General features: G+C 41.6%; 2 protein-coding genes across 2 annotated transcripts in view; both read right to left on the bottom strand.

The window, feature by feature from the left end:
• LOC106741756 (chaoptin-like) overlaps window positions 1-6,945 on the bottom strand; it is a 215,958-nt gene extending 209,013 nt beyond the window's left edge. Inside the window, exons 1-2 of the mRNA XM_014614054.1 lie at window positions 6,707-6,945; window positions 5,857-6,020 (exon numbers count right to left, since the gene is read on the bottom strand). The gene's annotated coding sequence lies outside the window, so the exon portion shown is untranslated. The remainder of the gene's footprint in view (window positions 1-5,856; window positions 6,021-6,706) is intronic.
• Window positions 6,946-13,372: 6,427 nt separating this feature from the next.
• Window positions 13,373-14,911, bottom strand: LOC106741722. The gene is made up of 2 exons (XM_014613999.1): window positions 14,143-14,911; window positions 13,373-14,064 (listed from the first exon to the last, which is right to left on the bottom strand). The coding sequence occupies exons 1-2, from the start codon at window positions 14,909-14,911 to the stop codon at window positions 13,373-13,375; spliced, it is 1,461 nt and encodes a 486-aa protein (XP_014469485.1).
• Between the last annotated feature and the right edge of the window lie 128 nt (window positions 14,912-15,039).

Genomic DNA, 15,039 nt, shown 5'->3' with positions numbered 1-15,039 from the left:
TCGCTTTGAATGCAATGCACTAAATCGACGAAAGATTCCGCAAAGCGAAAACTTTAAAAATGTTTCCCCAAAGGCGAGAAAATTTAAGGATCAAACTCTGTAATTTTGCTGAACATTTATCGAGTTCTCTCGGGAATTTTTTGAAGGCACGAAGAGCGGGCTTTTGTACGATGTAAAGCTTTGTCTAAAGAATCCATTTATGTCACAAAAAAACACACATTTTGCATTTGTGTAAAATACAATCGCGAGTTCGGACGGCATGAGAAATACTTGATAATCGAACCGCTAAGTGAATCTTCGTATCGTCTCGTATGAAACTTGCAAGGTGCTTTCGCGATTCGTCAAATAAGTCGAAGAGAGTTGCATTAGCATGCATGTTAATTTTGAATCGAGTTTCTCATTTTATATAAAAATCTTCTCGCAAAGCGGTAGGATCTGTGGTACTAATTTGAGCGAGCGATTATCGAATTTTGCAAAAAAGTATAGCGTCTCTGCGAACGATGATATACGAGGGAGCGTCAAGTGAATGTCGTGAAAAATAATTTTGCGACGGAGACACGTCGTCTCCGTACATATCGATCCCGCAGCTGCTCGCGGACTTTCTGCGCGCACGACAAACTGCATTTAACGTTGGATGTCGAAAACTATTTAACTCGACGGATACGCGAAACGGCGGGAGAATATGCAAAGCCAAAGGTGAACGGCGCGTGTAGGTACAGTGCGTGCAGGCATGTTGTATTTATGTGTGTGAAAAAAAAAGAATACAGTCGTTTTATCGCTATGCAGCACGTGTCAATAAATGGCCCGAATAAAAGTGTTTTGTTCAACCGGCTCTATTACTTGTTTTGCTTTTCAGTAAACAATTGTGACATGTGTTGCGCAAGGCAGACAGTAGACGACCGTTTCTACGAGCTACATCCAACGGACGTTATTCGACTGTTGCCGTTAAATAATTCTCTGTACATAATGTACCTTGCGAACGTGCGAACTCATTTTTTATTTGACGACTTCTCCGACGAATTCTAGTCAGCGAATTGAATTTTCCTCGGTGAAAGCGCCGAAACACCGATAGCCTCCGGGCGATCGAAAGAAACGTCGCTTTTCACAAAGCAAGAGCTCCGGGCGACCGAACAAATAAACGACAGAGTTAAATTCTTCGGTTAATTTCAAGCGGACGGTTGACCCCGATGGAATTTTAATTCGAGGCTGAACTATGATGCCATGTATCGTCGAGAATTGCGAAGAGTCGCAATAAACGATAAACTATCCACGACAATTTCGCCAGCGGCAGGAAATACGACCTTAAATTGGTCCGAGTATTCGTCAATAAAATGAAAGTCGCGGATTGCGGAACACATTGTACATATTACATAGTGTTTCTCGCAGAATTGCACTGTGTCTGATAATGCGTCGCATATTATTATTACTTAAATTAAGATACGTCTAGTCCCAAATGCAAATGAATCGGCGCGACGATTGTTGCGTTCGATACGCTGGAAGTTAATGACAATTTTTATTGCAGTTGCTCGTCGACAAGTTTAACACGTTTGTTGTTTCGGTTCACGCTTCGAAAAACTCGCGCACACATATACACACGCAACACTCGCGCGCGGCAGCCGGCAATTTCCAAATAGCCGATATCGTCCGCTCCCGCTCGTTACAGCGGACATTATCAAAAAAACGTTTAAAATATTATGCGTGTCGTGCGAAAGTCGCAGGATGACCGCGCGCACGCAATTTTTTCTTTTTACGCGTGTCCGCGAAATAAGCATACGTTATTGCACCGTGCGCTTACAGTTTCCCGGAGTAATTGCGGGACTACTCTGTGCGACGGTACGACCGCGACGGCTGCGAATGCTTTTCGCTGCTAATGAAAAGCTCTGGACGTAAAGGTGTGCGTCGCGCAGAGGTGGAGGCGACGGCGGCAGCGGTGGCGGTTACGGTAGTGGTGGTGGAAAGGCATCGATGCCTTGAAAGCAGTATGACACAAAGTACGAGAGATCGAACTTCAAAGTACATTGAGAGACTTATGGAGACTTGGACGGAGATGACCTAAAAATTGAACTGAACTAATCCACCAGCTTCCCTATTCGCGATCGTCGGAAGATCAAAGGATCGCTATCGCTTTACATCCGTATATGAATATATGAATTCTCTCGTTTTACTCTCGTCGCATTTTGTCACGCAATTCTCTCAAAGCACATTGGTTATATATAGACGAGATAAACATGGACATGTGGTGATGCTTAATCGTACGAAATGTATGTGACAACAATGAGGTCTCATATATTCGGCTAATCTTGTGATGGGGCGTTTGTTGTAAAAAATCGCGGAGAGGAAAAAAGAAAAGAACGAGTTGTCTTGATACTCTTTTATTATCATTAATCGAAAATCGGAAGTGTCTCGCAATTCGCGTAATAATTTAATTTAATCTAATTATTCGAATGCTGGTTTATATAAGTATTTCTAAAATCATGATTACTCCGAGGACCTATTTAGAATGTAGCACGTTAGAACCGGGAGAACGCATGTTTGCTCTAAAACGGTCTTCATTTTTTATGAGTTCTCGGCTACACACCTCCTCTTTTAAACGCTTTACGAGGTATTAAATTTATATTTTTTCATTAAATTTGTAGTGAATTTATGATAGGTGTAACGAAAAGCTCAGTACAGTATATATTCTTATTTTGTAGCAAGATTATTAAATATTTTTTCGTATCAATCCATATTTATAATGCACTATTATTCAATAATATTATTTTAAATTATTATTAATATTATTATTATTTGATACTTATTACTATTTAATTGTTATTATAGTATTTAATCATTATTTAATATCATTACAAGTACATATGCTTTATAGTTTAAAAATAAATTTCTTATTATATATTTATCGTTCGCATGCACTTTCTGATCATTATTTAAACGTATGATGAAACATTTACGAAACTACCGGCGACCATAAGCCAGCACGTTGGAATACACTTAGTCTCGACGATATATGTTGTTCCATGAGAGAATCGTGTTTCTATTGTTGTTTAGTCGGCGCGCGAAATAGTTTTTCCGAGGTTACCGCTTAAAAACGAAAAGCGAAGAATAAAGCTTTAACGTGGAACCTTAGTTAATCGGGTCTTTGCTGTAATCGGCTTAATTGCGAAGGAGTTTGCAGGCAGGCTTTGCGAGAAGCGGTCTCGAGCCAAACTAGAAGTACCTACTTTACGAAGAAAGTCGGCTGTGTATCGGTGTTTGAAAATGTCGCGGAAGGGACATGGGCTAAACTGTAGTCGGAGTTCAGCAATGATGTCATTACGTTTTTGTTCTTTAATAGTGAATAAATTCGCACACGTATATTCTCTGTCTGAAAAAGTTATTATACGTCCGAATAAGAAAGAGAATGAGAATATACGATACATGTATGAGAAAATAATTTGTTTCTACAGGAATTTCTATCGAAATTTGGCTCAAGAATCATATTTTTTAGCTAACATAATATTTCGGAAAACATATCGTATAATATCACACTCATTTTAATTAATTCACCTCTGTGTTAACCGCTCCTTCCCCGTCTACGAAACATATAATTTATTTCGCCCGTATTTTTTGAAATATGGGAAGTGATGCGGCGCGGTGGTACGTACAACAACGGATGATAAGTGCTGTGAGTGTGGAAAGATAATTGAAGAAATTAATCCAACATATTGTTAGCGGGAAGAGACCGAGATTTATGGAGCACGTTTGCGGCTGAAACGAATAAGGTTTTCCTGGATACGTGTGAACTCGTCTGCTTCACTTTGCTGAAGGATGCTTTGAGATATGCACTTGACACGAGGAAATCGTGTTCACGAGGTTCTCTCTTGCTAGAATATCGATTAAGAGAAGTTCGTGCGTGTACCTTAGGGAAATTTTAAAAAAGATGTATAGTGACGTAATAGCGAATGCAATTCAAATATTTCTAAACGCGCCAGCCCTTTCATTCCTCCCTTTTCCTTTTCATATTTATTCGGAATCCTGAATTCCACGCCGCAAATAAACCGGAGTCTAAACCACTTAGGATGAAAATGAGGACAGCTACACAAGTGGCATGAAAAGTTAAGTATGCCACCAAGCCGCGACGCTGGCGGACAGCGAGTTAAACTTGGCGAATCGCGAGAATTTATTTGCGATTACGCGGCGACGACTGCACTACGAAAAACGAATGTGCCGAGTTTCACCGTGCGGCAGCACTTACGTCTGTGTACATTTTGTAGACAGAATTGTTAGGAAAATACATTTGCATCATATATTTTCTATTAAATATTTAATATCATATAATATTACTTATAGATTTTGAAACGCTTGCCAGAGCAAACGTGCATCAACGCTATTCTATTTCATAGCTTATTTTATATTCTTAGGATTCTCTTCAAATATCACGATCGTAATTTATTAATAAACGCATTCACATGTTAGAAATAGAATAGAAATGTCAATTGTACGGCCCTTTCAAATCCATTTTAAAGCGCTATCTAAATCTATTTTGGGACGAATACAACGTGAACGGGACAGATAAACGCTATACGATTATCATAAATTATAAGAATCGAGATAATATCTATAAGACGGTCTATTTTCCCGTTTTATTAATTTTGCATGCAGAAATATCAAATTCGCGTAATGCCAAGAGTTGCACACATGGCGTTAGACCGATTTTGTTTTATCATAGATAAACGTGGACTCATTACTCGCACACACGTTCTTTGCACGTGCGGGTATTCCTGTCTGCAACCTCCTGCATTCTTTCGAAATGTATTCGGTACGTGACCGGTATCAAATTGCCGGACACGAAAGTACTTGAATCACAGCGCCATGGCACGAACTCGTGTGTACGACTGCTCGCTGTGAAGCTCGGAATGAGAAAACTCCGCAGCACTAGCGACCGAGGGGCAAAGGAAATTAAAACCGATCGCTATTGCCTCTTTAGAATAACCGAATAGGCAGATCGAAGCACGATTAAGGCTATAAAAGCACATCGAAGAAAAATATCGGTGTTAGCGAGCCAATAGGCCTTAATCGGTGCGATAATCGTGACGAAGCAGGCGGCGCACGCGACGCAAATAAAACGAATTCCATTTCGGCGGCCGGCAGTGATATTCTCTCGTTGATGTTAAAAAGTAAAATTTAGTTTGCAAGCGCAAGCTGAATGCAACGTAGGTACGTCATGTTTCCGTAATTTCGTGCACACTTATTCATAAGTGCGCCGTCCATAAGTAGCTGGCAGAATTCGCAAAAACCTCGTCTCATTTATATTTAAAATTGTAAAATCGTATTAATTAGCTCCCACCGGATATCCGCGAGTGCAAAACACATTTCGAAACTTCGAGATCAAATTAACAATTATTTTCAGTCCAAAATAAATCCCTGGCTCTCGCGTGAACGCTCTCGGTTGAATTCTCTGATTCGCGTTATTACATATCTCGAGGATAATTATGAAACGACCGACGAATTTCTTTAAGATAAGTGTTCCAATTAGTAACAGTGTTCCAATTTGTAACAGTCATATATGTTTTTCTTAATAAGACAAATAATATAGCTTCATATTTATTCTTAAAAATGTGTTTTTATTCTAAATTCTACACATTATCTGTTATGATAAGTTTCGAATAAAATTAAAAGATACAGTGAATGTTAGAATATCATATTTATAAGCGTGCTGCTAACAGCTGATCGTTAATATAAGGTGCCTTTTTTATTTCTTTGTAGCTATTTTTTTAATTTCAAGCGATTGAAATTATATTGTCAAAGTCAAGGAAAGATTAAAGAATATTTTACAGTCGAGCTACAAAAAGTTAATATTCATTTAATATCGTTACTTACGGGCTCTTTCTCTCTCTCTCTCTGTACGTTGTGTATGTGTGGATGTGCGCGACAAGGAAACACGAGAAATATTGGAAAACTGCCTTTAAGTTACGCGATATGACATCGCAGCGAGCAAACTGTAGCTTACGTTCGCTTGCATGTCGATGATTGCCGGCAGTTCCCTGAAATTGTAAACAGCTGGTCTTCGTTTCATACTGGAACTGCAGAATTATAATAGCAGCGGGGAAACAAGCCGGAAAATCGAAAATCCCTTTTAAAAGATTACATCAAAGAAACTCGTGGAATTATTTTGTATTAAGCTGACGTCGTTCGGTGCTTTTTACAATGTTACAAGAATAAAACGATGTTTTGTGAAACGGTCATGCTCCTTAATGCAAGTCCGCTTGATTTCTCATTATAAAATTAATTGCTTCATTAACGGATTCGACTGTCAGTATCGAGGCATTTAACGCTGCGAGTTTGAAAGCGGGAAAAGACAATTTTCGAGCGAGGGAATTTGTGCAAGATCGTATTCCAATGAACCGTCGGCTCTACATTATTCAAAGACTTGACAGTAATCTTTTTCCTCTCGTATCTCTCACTCGAAGACGAAAAACTTGAAAGGGTATTCTATATGTGCGACGATAGATCTTTACCCGCGAGACTAGCGAACGTGAACGCTAATTTCAGCCGAATACCCTTCCGATTGTTCCGAACACTGGAATTTTTTAGCCCCGAGCGTTTTGCCCCATCGTTATTACGTGGTTACAGTTTCATCGTCATGCAAGCCGTATACAATTGTAGATTCCAGCGTATGTAGTACGTATGTACTACATATAGCGCGTATAATGAATGGGATTGCAGTTACCTCTCCTCGGAAACGATGATAGCATCGATCGCGGCTTCGTGGCCAGAGCCACTTGCAAATGTACGGAAAGATGGGCCAAATGGTCCGATTCGAAGTGCCAAACTTCGGACGTTGGTCCGGAGGGCTCTTTTGTAAATGGTAGCTATCGCCACCGTTAAGGGTTGCTTTAGCTTTCGAATTAGGTTGAAGCTATTTCGCCGGGTATGATACTATTTCCCCTTGGTTCGTCGATCTCCTCTCGTCTCTCTCTCTCTCTCTCTCTCTTCTTGTATGTGTCTCTGCTTCATTCTCTCTTCCTCTCTCGTTCTCTGGGAAACGGCACGCCCGTCGCTTCGACAATAAAACAATTTCGCGCTTTATTTCCGTACTCGGAGTTCACGCGAATTATTCATACGCTCCATTTTGCGCAAATGCCACCACTGCCCGCACGGGAATGGTCAGATATACTCGTGGTGATTCACACTAGATACTGTTTTGGAAACAAGGCTACCCGCGAAATCTTTCTTAGAAATATCTCATCTTCAATTTGGTTATCCAATAGGTGTAAAAAGAACTACACTTTTCATAAAAATATATAAAGATTATTTTTTATAAATACACAATTATAACGAATCTATAACAATTATAATAAATATATTTGTGTGTTGCGTTAAGGAATATTATATGTATATATGTGCATGCAACAAAAGAAAGTTTGATATAAATTTCGTGCTTCATATATATTTAGCGAAACTCACGTGACAGAAGCATTAAGAAATCGCTGTGGGACGGCATTAGGAACGCCACATTGCATTTCGGATAATTACACGGCCGTAGCGCTGTGGTTTTTCGCCAAGATGTATAATTCATTCGTAACGTTAAGCCATATTTAGGCCGGCTTATTTATAGTGCGGCGTAACTCCCAAATCTCTCCTTATTTACTTTGATATAAATCGTCAGGTGGGTTACATGGAAGCCTTAAGGGTGATTTCTTGCCGCGAAGCCATCGCTCTTTGCGGTATGGATCTCGATACTCCCAAGGCGACGCGAGCAACTTTTTCAAGGCACCTTCCGATAACACGGCTCTCAAAAGATGGGTTGTACGTCTTCCGAGTAAACATTTCCCGAGAATACGAATATGGCGGGGAGGAGCGTCGCGCGGTGCCGTTGAGCTTCCCCTCACGAATGTGATCAATACTGATTTCCATTCGGACAATCGGTTGTGCGCTGATAATTTTGGTTCATTGAAATGCAAGCGAACGTGATATGATAATAGATTCTTTATTGATATCTCTTCGGGTCTGTTTTTGTATCTTTTTCTTTTTGTACCTTCTCTTTTAAATGTCAATATGTGTCGCGACGAATTACAATGTTATTCTACTGACGCCATTTATTACTTGCTCGACAGCATTGAAATTGCCAATAAGTATGACTTCAATGGATATGATATAATTATTCGGAAAACGATGAGTGATGGACTTCGATATCCGTATTTCGCGTGTCTATACGTCTCGAGTCGTTCGAACAGACAGGCGTTAAGGAAAACGGTACGATTACACGAGGGGTGAAAATTTGTCGCGCCGTGAAAAAGCGAACTGACAATCTGTCCTTTTGCATTTGAAGTAACGGCGGTACTTGAATAAGGAACGAATACATAGAAGAGACGCCATTCTCTCGATTACTTCGTGCGTCAGCCTGACATTTAATTTCGCGCGAGAGCTATTGACATTTCGATCGCCAGCCTGCTAGATATCTGGTATTTGCGTTTCCCGCACTCATCCCGTTTGAAAGCAGCAAATGGTCTCGCCAACGTGAACGCATGCGACGAATCGAACAATGCATTGTTTCCGAGTATTTAATTACTGGACTCGCAGTTCTTGCGAGATGACATGAAGTTTACGCGATAACATAAGCATAACGGAAGATAGGAAAAAAGTTATAAATAGTTACGATTTTACACGCATGGATTCACGTTGAACGGGAGAAACCATTTTCCGGAATGCGTCTATCTTGTATTTCTTGATAATTAATCGCTTACGTTCCACATGGATGGCATTGTGAAGCGCCATTGCGGAGAGACAATAACGAGGGAGAATGGAGCGTAACTTTCGAGCATTGTTGGCTGTGGACAGTTTTGGAATTTGATGTAGAACGTAAGAAGTCTTAAGGTGTAGCGAAAATTTCGTTATCCAAGATAACATGATAAAACGAAGGAATCTAGAAGTTTAGTAATTCGGAGTTTAGTATAAAAGCGAGTTCCAAAGAATCATCGTCATACCGAGCTTCAAGATTTCGCGCAATCTTAAACGATAAGAATTTTACTCCGCCTGTCTCAACCGAAAAGACTAGTCTCGCTATGCGTAAAACAAAAGCGTTACAACAAAGTTTTCGAGGGACAGTAGCTAAGTAACGCCTACAACTCGAAATACTATTCGTTTTTATTCAAAATTGCAGACGATCGAAATGACGTAAAAGCAGAAAATGAAACGAAGAGATTGATCATTATATTTCTCGATATTCTGTACGTATTTAATAAATTTCTAGTTTTAATAAGCAATATATTAATTATTCCACTGTAGGTAAAGTATGTTCGATAAGTAAACATTAAATAATTAACATGTTTAAATAGTGGAATTTTACTTATAGAGCGAATTAAGCAAATTCTTTTTCCTTTTTATTGATATTTTTATTATCGCATTTTTAATTAATATTGGAAATTTTGATAATATTGGAGATTTAAAAGAGAAATGAGAAGAAAGGAATAAGAATAAAAATAGCAATTGTGTGTGCATAGTATAATGTGGTGCAGCAATAGATATTTATCAATTTAGATTCGATGCAACAGCAATAATCCTTTAAACGGAATCGAAAAGATGACGTTGGAAAATTCAAGATGCAGCTTGCGGAAATTTTTTATTGAGCTATCAATATTCTGTTTTTCTCGGCTACCGAAATTATGTATACATCATTGATTAGTGGGCAACGACGTCGACGTTTGGCAAAATATGCTGTTGCCGTTTTTGCCGATTGTTTTGATTTTTTCATGCGTCACATATTTCTCGGCGTCATTACGTTGTGAGCCGACGAGAGCGGAAAGCGTATATTGGCGCGTTAATTAACACTCCCGTCGGATTTGAAAATATTTTACCGGGTTCTCGTCGGCATCGGGTAAATTAACACATAGCTAACCGATCGGATAAATTTACTTTTTTTTTTTCTATAATCGTTGATCGATTGATTAACATTTGATTTCTGAAAAATATTATTGTCTCTGTGATTTTATTGACTCTTATGTTGCAAGAATTGTAAAAATTCAGGTCAGGATATGTTACTGCCCTTTACAAATGTTTTCAAAGCTGGGTAAAGTTCAACTCGCGCAGTTGGCAATGTGATAACATGCGTTTTTATTGCCGACTACTGCCAACCGAAAGTTTGCACAACAGAAGGGGTATGCGTTTCACCGAGGCTGCATCGGTTATTACCGATATTTGCGAAAACCACATTGCAGATCGATGTCATGTTTCACACATAAGTTTTTCCAACCGAATTGCGTTTATACGTGTTAGTACTAGTGTTAGTATTCGTACGAATGAATATCCGGAATACCACTACGAAGCAGTCGGAAATAGGTTGCTGATTCGGGAAATTTGGAAGCCAGAGAATATAGAATTCCGGATGTGTCAAATGATTTGTTATGCAGGATATTTCTAATTGATTTTAATTAACGTCTAGCGAATAAGGAGAGATCCGAAACCGAAATTTAGACCGGTCTTCATAATCCGTTATCGTTTGATACATTGTAGCTTGAGAATTACAATTTCATGAATCTCTGATTTAGGAAGACAAGGACAACAAGAGAAAATTATTTGAGCCGCAATGAGAGATTCCGCAACGAATGATGACGTGCGTTCACGTGTTCTTTCCTTTTACCGTCCTTTATCAATTCATCGCATGTTAACGAGACGTTGTAACCTTGTCTTATGTTTATTAAAATATATAATCAACGAGGCACTCCTGGGATTTTATTGCGGATATTCTTTTGGAATAATCTACGCTTGTGAAATTCCAAAACTTTCGAGGGGGATTATAGAACGGCCGAATTAAAAGAGCGGAGACCAGGGAACTTTAGTCCGGTGAATTCGCGCCGTGATCGATGCTTGAAATTTTCGTATACGTATATCTGTCCCCCCCCCCCCCCGCCACCGGGCTATACCATGCCGTTACTCGTGAAAGTTGGCTCGCAACTTTTGTCCGATATCGAAAATCTTGGTTCAGCATTATCGTGAAAAGTCGGTAGCGGATAATCTTGATACCGGGTTGTCATTCGTCGAAACTGTAACAAGGCCGCCCCGGCGGCGAGGTGACCCGTGGCGTCCGATTCCCCTCCTCTCGACGGAAACTATCCCAAGTTTCCTCAAAAACGGCTGAATCGCTATCTCCGATCGCCGAAGTTCTTTATAAATTGATGAGTTACTCGAGATGGAGGACAACTCGTTACCCGAAAACGGTGGACAGAGTCTCGTTAACAATTTTCTACGTATACATATAGCACAGCACGAGCTCTTATTTTAAACATCCGCCCAAGCAATACCAACAAAACTTCGGTTTTGTCTACGATATAATTGGACGATGAGTAAAATCGGATAGTGTTGAATTGTCAAGTATCGCAGTCTGTCATGAAGTTACATATGTGTTATTCATAATATCGTGATTGATATAACAAGAATATTTGTTTAATAATTTTTTAATGTTATTTAACGCGAACTTGTGGCATCCACTTTTTATATCGTCATCCCAAATATTATCGTGCATTAAGCTTTAATAAATTCTCAGGTCTCTGGACTCGAACTAAATTTAATTTGTAATCGTTCGCATCGCCCTTGGATATAAGCATATTACATTACGGTTGAATTATTCGGTTAATCTATCATTTTGACAGCTTGACTTAACATATCATATTATATTCAAACACGTTGAGAACATTTATATAGATAGACCACTGAGTTTTGACCTAGCAAATGTCAGAGCTTCATCGAAACTTAGTGCGATTCCTACCTACCTGCGATTTATTGGAGCATAAAATAGCGACGTAAATCCTCAGAGTAATCCGAAAGAGTCGAGCGTCAAATGTGCCAGCATAATGAAAGGTACATCCCTAAACTGGTCGCCTTTAAGAAGTAACTGTCATCTTCTCTCGAATCGAGCCTTCGGATAATTAAGATCGCAATGAAACCGTCCCGACTATTTGTAATCGGCGGCGCGTTATTTCGTTTAAAAACAACGCGGTTTTGCAAAACCGACGAACCTTCGACGAGCAAGAAACCATGTCAGAAGCGCGGCGAATTCATCAGTCCGGTTGCGCGCGGTTTATCGACGTTGCAACCAATTTTCTTGTATCGATAACGCCGCGCGGTCCGTTCTATTCAAAAGAGCTCCGGTGAAATTTTATTTCTAGTTAAATTCTCCCAGTAACCGCCAAGATTGAATTAACCCGGGGATTCTATGGCGCGGAAGTGCGACATGGTCGACGTGTAATATACCGTGTGGAACGTAATTATCGACGCCAATTACGTACCAGCCGCGAGGCGGTAGTTATTTTAATGCGGCCCGGTTCACTGACTCTCACCTGCACCGCCCTCGCAATTCAATTAGGGGATCGGAAAGGGAACGGAGCTTATTGTAATTTAATCGCCGCTGTAAGGTCGTCCTACCATGATCGTAAAACTCTCGGATAGCGCATTAATCCCCCCACGGATCCCTTTCGATTTCATCGAATTAGCCGACCTCTTCCGTTAGACACGACTATCCAAAGAGAGAGGAGCCGGGAAAGGATGCGAGCTTGTCGAAACTGCCCCCTTTCGTCGTTCCCGATCGTTTCTTCGTCCATCCGATATTCCGACGCATGCGCGCGTAATTTTCTATTTGCTCAATCCTACCTTTGATTTCCCCTGGCACCGCTTTATTCGCACGCGTTACATCTTAGGGATTTATCTTGAATCGCTTGGATAACCGGTGAAAATTACCGACGCGTCATTGAATCCGGATAATAAATTTGAATAGTCGCTGCTTCGACACGGCTTGCGAATATCGGGATATACGGTGGCACTGTGGAGGTTTAGAAGGGATAACCCGGGAAGAATCTAGGCCTGCGCCCACTGAGTACTCGGCACAGAGAATAAGAAAGACTCTTTTATTACGTAGAGAAACACTAGAACGATGCAGCTCTAACGGCGGGCTAGTCTCCACTGTTCCCCTGCCGTACAGCGACAAAAGACTAGCCGTGCAGTGACAAAAGACTAGCTCGCCGGCGTGTGGTGGGGGGCGAGCTCGCATGCAAGCGAGATAGAGTATAGCCGCCACATACACTCCCCTACCAGTGTTAAAAAATTATCTTACGTTAATTTTTAACACGAAAAAATGATACGCAAAGATACAGAAGAAATTGTCTTACACTAAGGTACTTATAGCTAATAATTCGGTACAAAGCACCTGAGATTATTATTATTTCGACTAGAAATCGTACAGGAAGTGAAGACTATCGCCGTTAAATTAACGCGAAACTTTGCGAAAGAGCCGCTTGTTTAATTAGGATTATCCCGATAAATATTTACAAAATAGTATATTAGTGACGGAGTAGAAGAAAATAAATAGTTATGCTCGAGTTCGAAAAAGGAAGACGCGTCACGATCACAAAAGTCTTCTCTTAAGATTGAAGCGAACATGTTTGATCGGAGCTTGCACCGCACTGACATTTGTGCTGGTTTTTTTCTTGAGAATAGACGGTACAAACTTCGTTTTTCTATCTGCCGGAGGAGCAACCGAGGTAAAGTGCTGCTGCTGTTGCTGGGTTGCCTGCGGAGAGACCGCGTTGTGATGCGAGAGCAGGGTCTGCTGCCGTATAGGAGAAGGCTGAGGCGCCGCAGGTGAGAGAGTAGGTCGCTCTGCCTCAGTGGTGGAAGCAGAGCTTTGTTGCGAAAGGCGCTGCGAAGGAGCTTGCCGTGTTACCGGAGAGGAAGAGCCACCGGAGTCGAGCGTAGAGGCTGGAGGCGTCGCCGAGAGCTCCTCGCGAAGCAAGAAAGCTGGTTTTAGATTCTCCACGCTGACGTTGGCTGAACAACCGTTAATGTCGATTTGAAAAACTCTGTCGTCGATCCTCTGGATGACCTTGTGAGGGCCAGAGTATGCCTGGTTGAGAGTGTGCTTCTTTGCATGATTTCTCAAATAGACATGCGACGAGGTGTAGAGAGACTTGTAGACAAAGGTGTTCTGTTTGCAATGGTGGGAAGCCGGCACAGGTCTGAGTTGCTGCATGTGCGTTTTGAAAGGAGCTAAGAAGAAGGCGTGGTCCTCCGGATGCTGTTCATCTATGAAGAACTCTCCTGGTAAACGTAGAGTGGAGCCGTAGAGGTATTCCGTAGGGGAAGTCTTGAGATCTTCTTTGTAAACCTATCGCAGACCCAAAAGTACCGTCGGAAGATTCTCTAGCCAGTCCTGAGAGTCGTGACAGCGCAGAGCTGTCTTCAGGACACGATGCCAGCGCTCCAGGATGCCGTTTGGAGCAGGGTGGTAGGGCATCGTCCTGATGCGCTTACCTCCCAGCAGTTGAGCGAGAGCGTTGAAGAGAGCAGATTCAAATTGCGAGCCTCTGTCTGTAGTGATGAACTTTGGACAGCCAAAACGTGCGATCCAGCTGCTGTAGAAGTGCGTGGCTACGTTCGCGGCCGTGATGTTTCTGAGAGGAATGGCCTCCGACCAGCGGGTGAAGCGATCCACCAATGTCAGTAGGTAGGTGTAGCCCTGGCAAGGTGGCAGCGAGCCCACCAAATCTATATGGACATGATCGAAGCGCTGATCCGGATTTAGAAACGTCTTGGGCTGCAAGTGCACGTGCCGACCAATCTTAGAGCGTTGACAATGCTCGCAGGCGCTGGCCCATCTGGTTATGTCTTTTGACATAGAAGGCCACACGTAGCGTTGCGAGATGATCTTGGTGGTGGCGCGACCTGAAGGATGAGAAAGCGAATGAGTGAGGTCGAAAACTTGCCTCCGGAATGTTTCCGGCACGTAAGGCCTGATGTCGTTCTGCGAGACGTCGCAGTAGATCTCTAAGTTCTCCGGTCCCAGCGTGAGCTTGCGGAGTTTCAGAGAAGTGGTAGCGCTTGTAAGAACGTGCTGCAGCTCCTGATCTCCAGCTTGTGCTTGCGAGAGTTCCGCAAAATTGAGCATTGTAGAGAGTCGAAAGGCGTCGACTTGAGGAGGAGAGCCATTCTGTAGCGAGGCAGACGCATGTGCAGGACCGCTGGAACTTGGATTGACAGCGTCGGAGTTCGGCGCAGGCTCGTCGATCCGTGAGA

This window comes from Dinoponera quadriceps, unplaced genomic scaffold (assembly GCF_001313825.1).
Source record: "Dinoponera quadriceps isolate SergipeBrazil2010 unplaced genomic scaffold, ASM131382v1 scaffold587, whole genome shotgun sequence".
Taxonomy (NCBI): Eukaryota; Metazoa; Arthropoda; class Insecta; order Hymenoptera; family Formicidae; genus Dinoponera; species Dinoponera quadriceps.
The sequence above is the reverse complement of the archived record's forward strand: the minus strand, read 5'-3'. Positions and strand labels throughout refer to the sequence as shown.

Bases quoted from the DNA above. Each gene is read 5' to 3' on its own strand.
- LOC106741722 (XM_014613999.1), bottom strand. From the start codon at position 14,911: ATGCTCAATTTTGCGGAACTCTCGCAAGCACAAGCTGGAGATCAGGAG. The intron at 14,065-14,142 runs GTCTGCGATAGG...TACGTTTACCAG, and splicing joins TCTTCCGACGGTACTTTTGG to GAGAGTTCTTCATAGATGAA.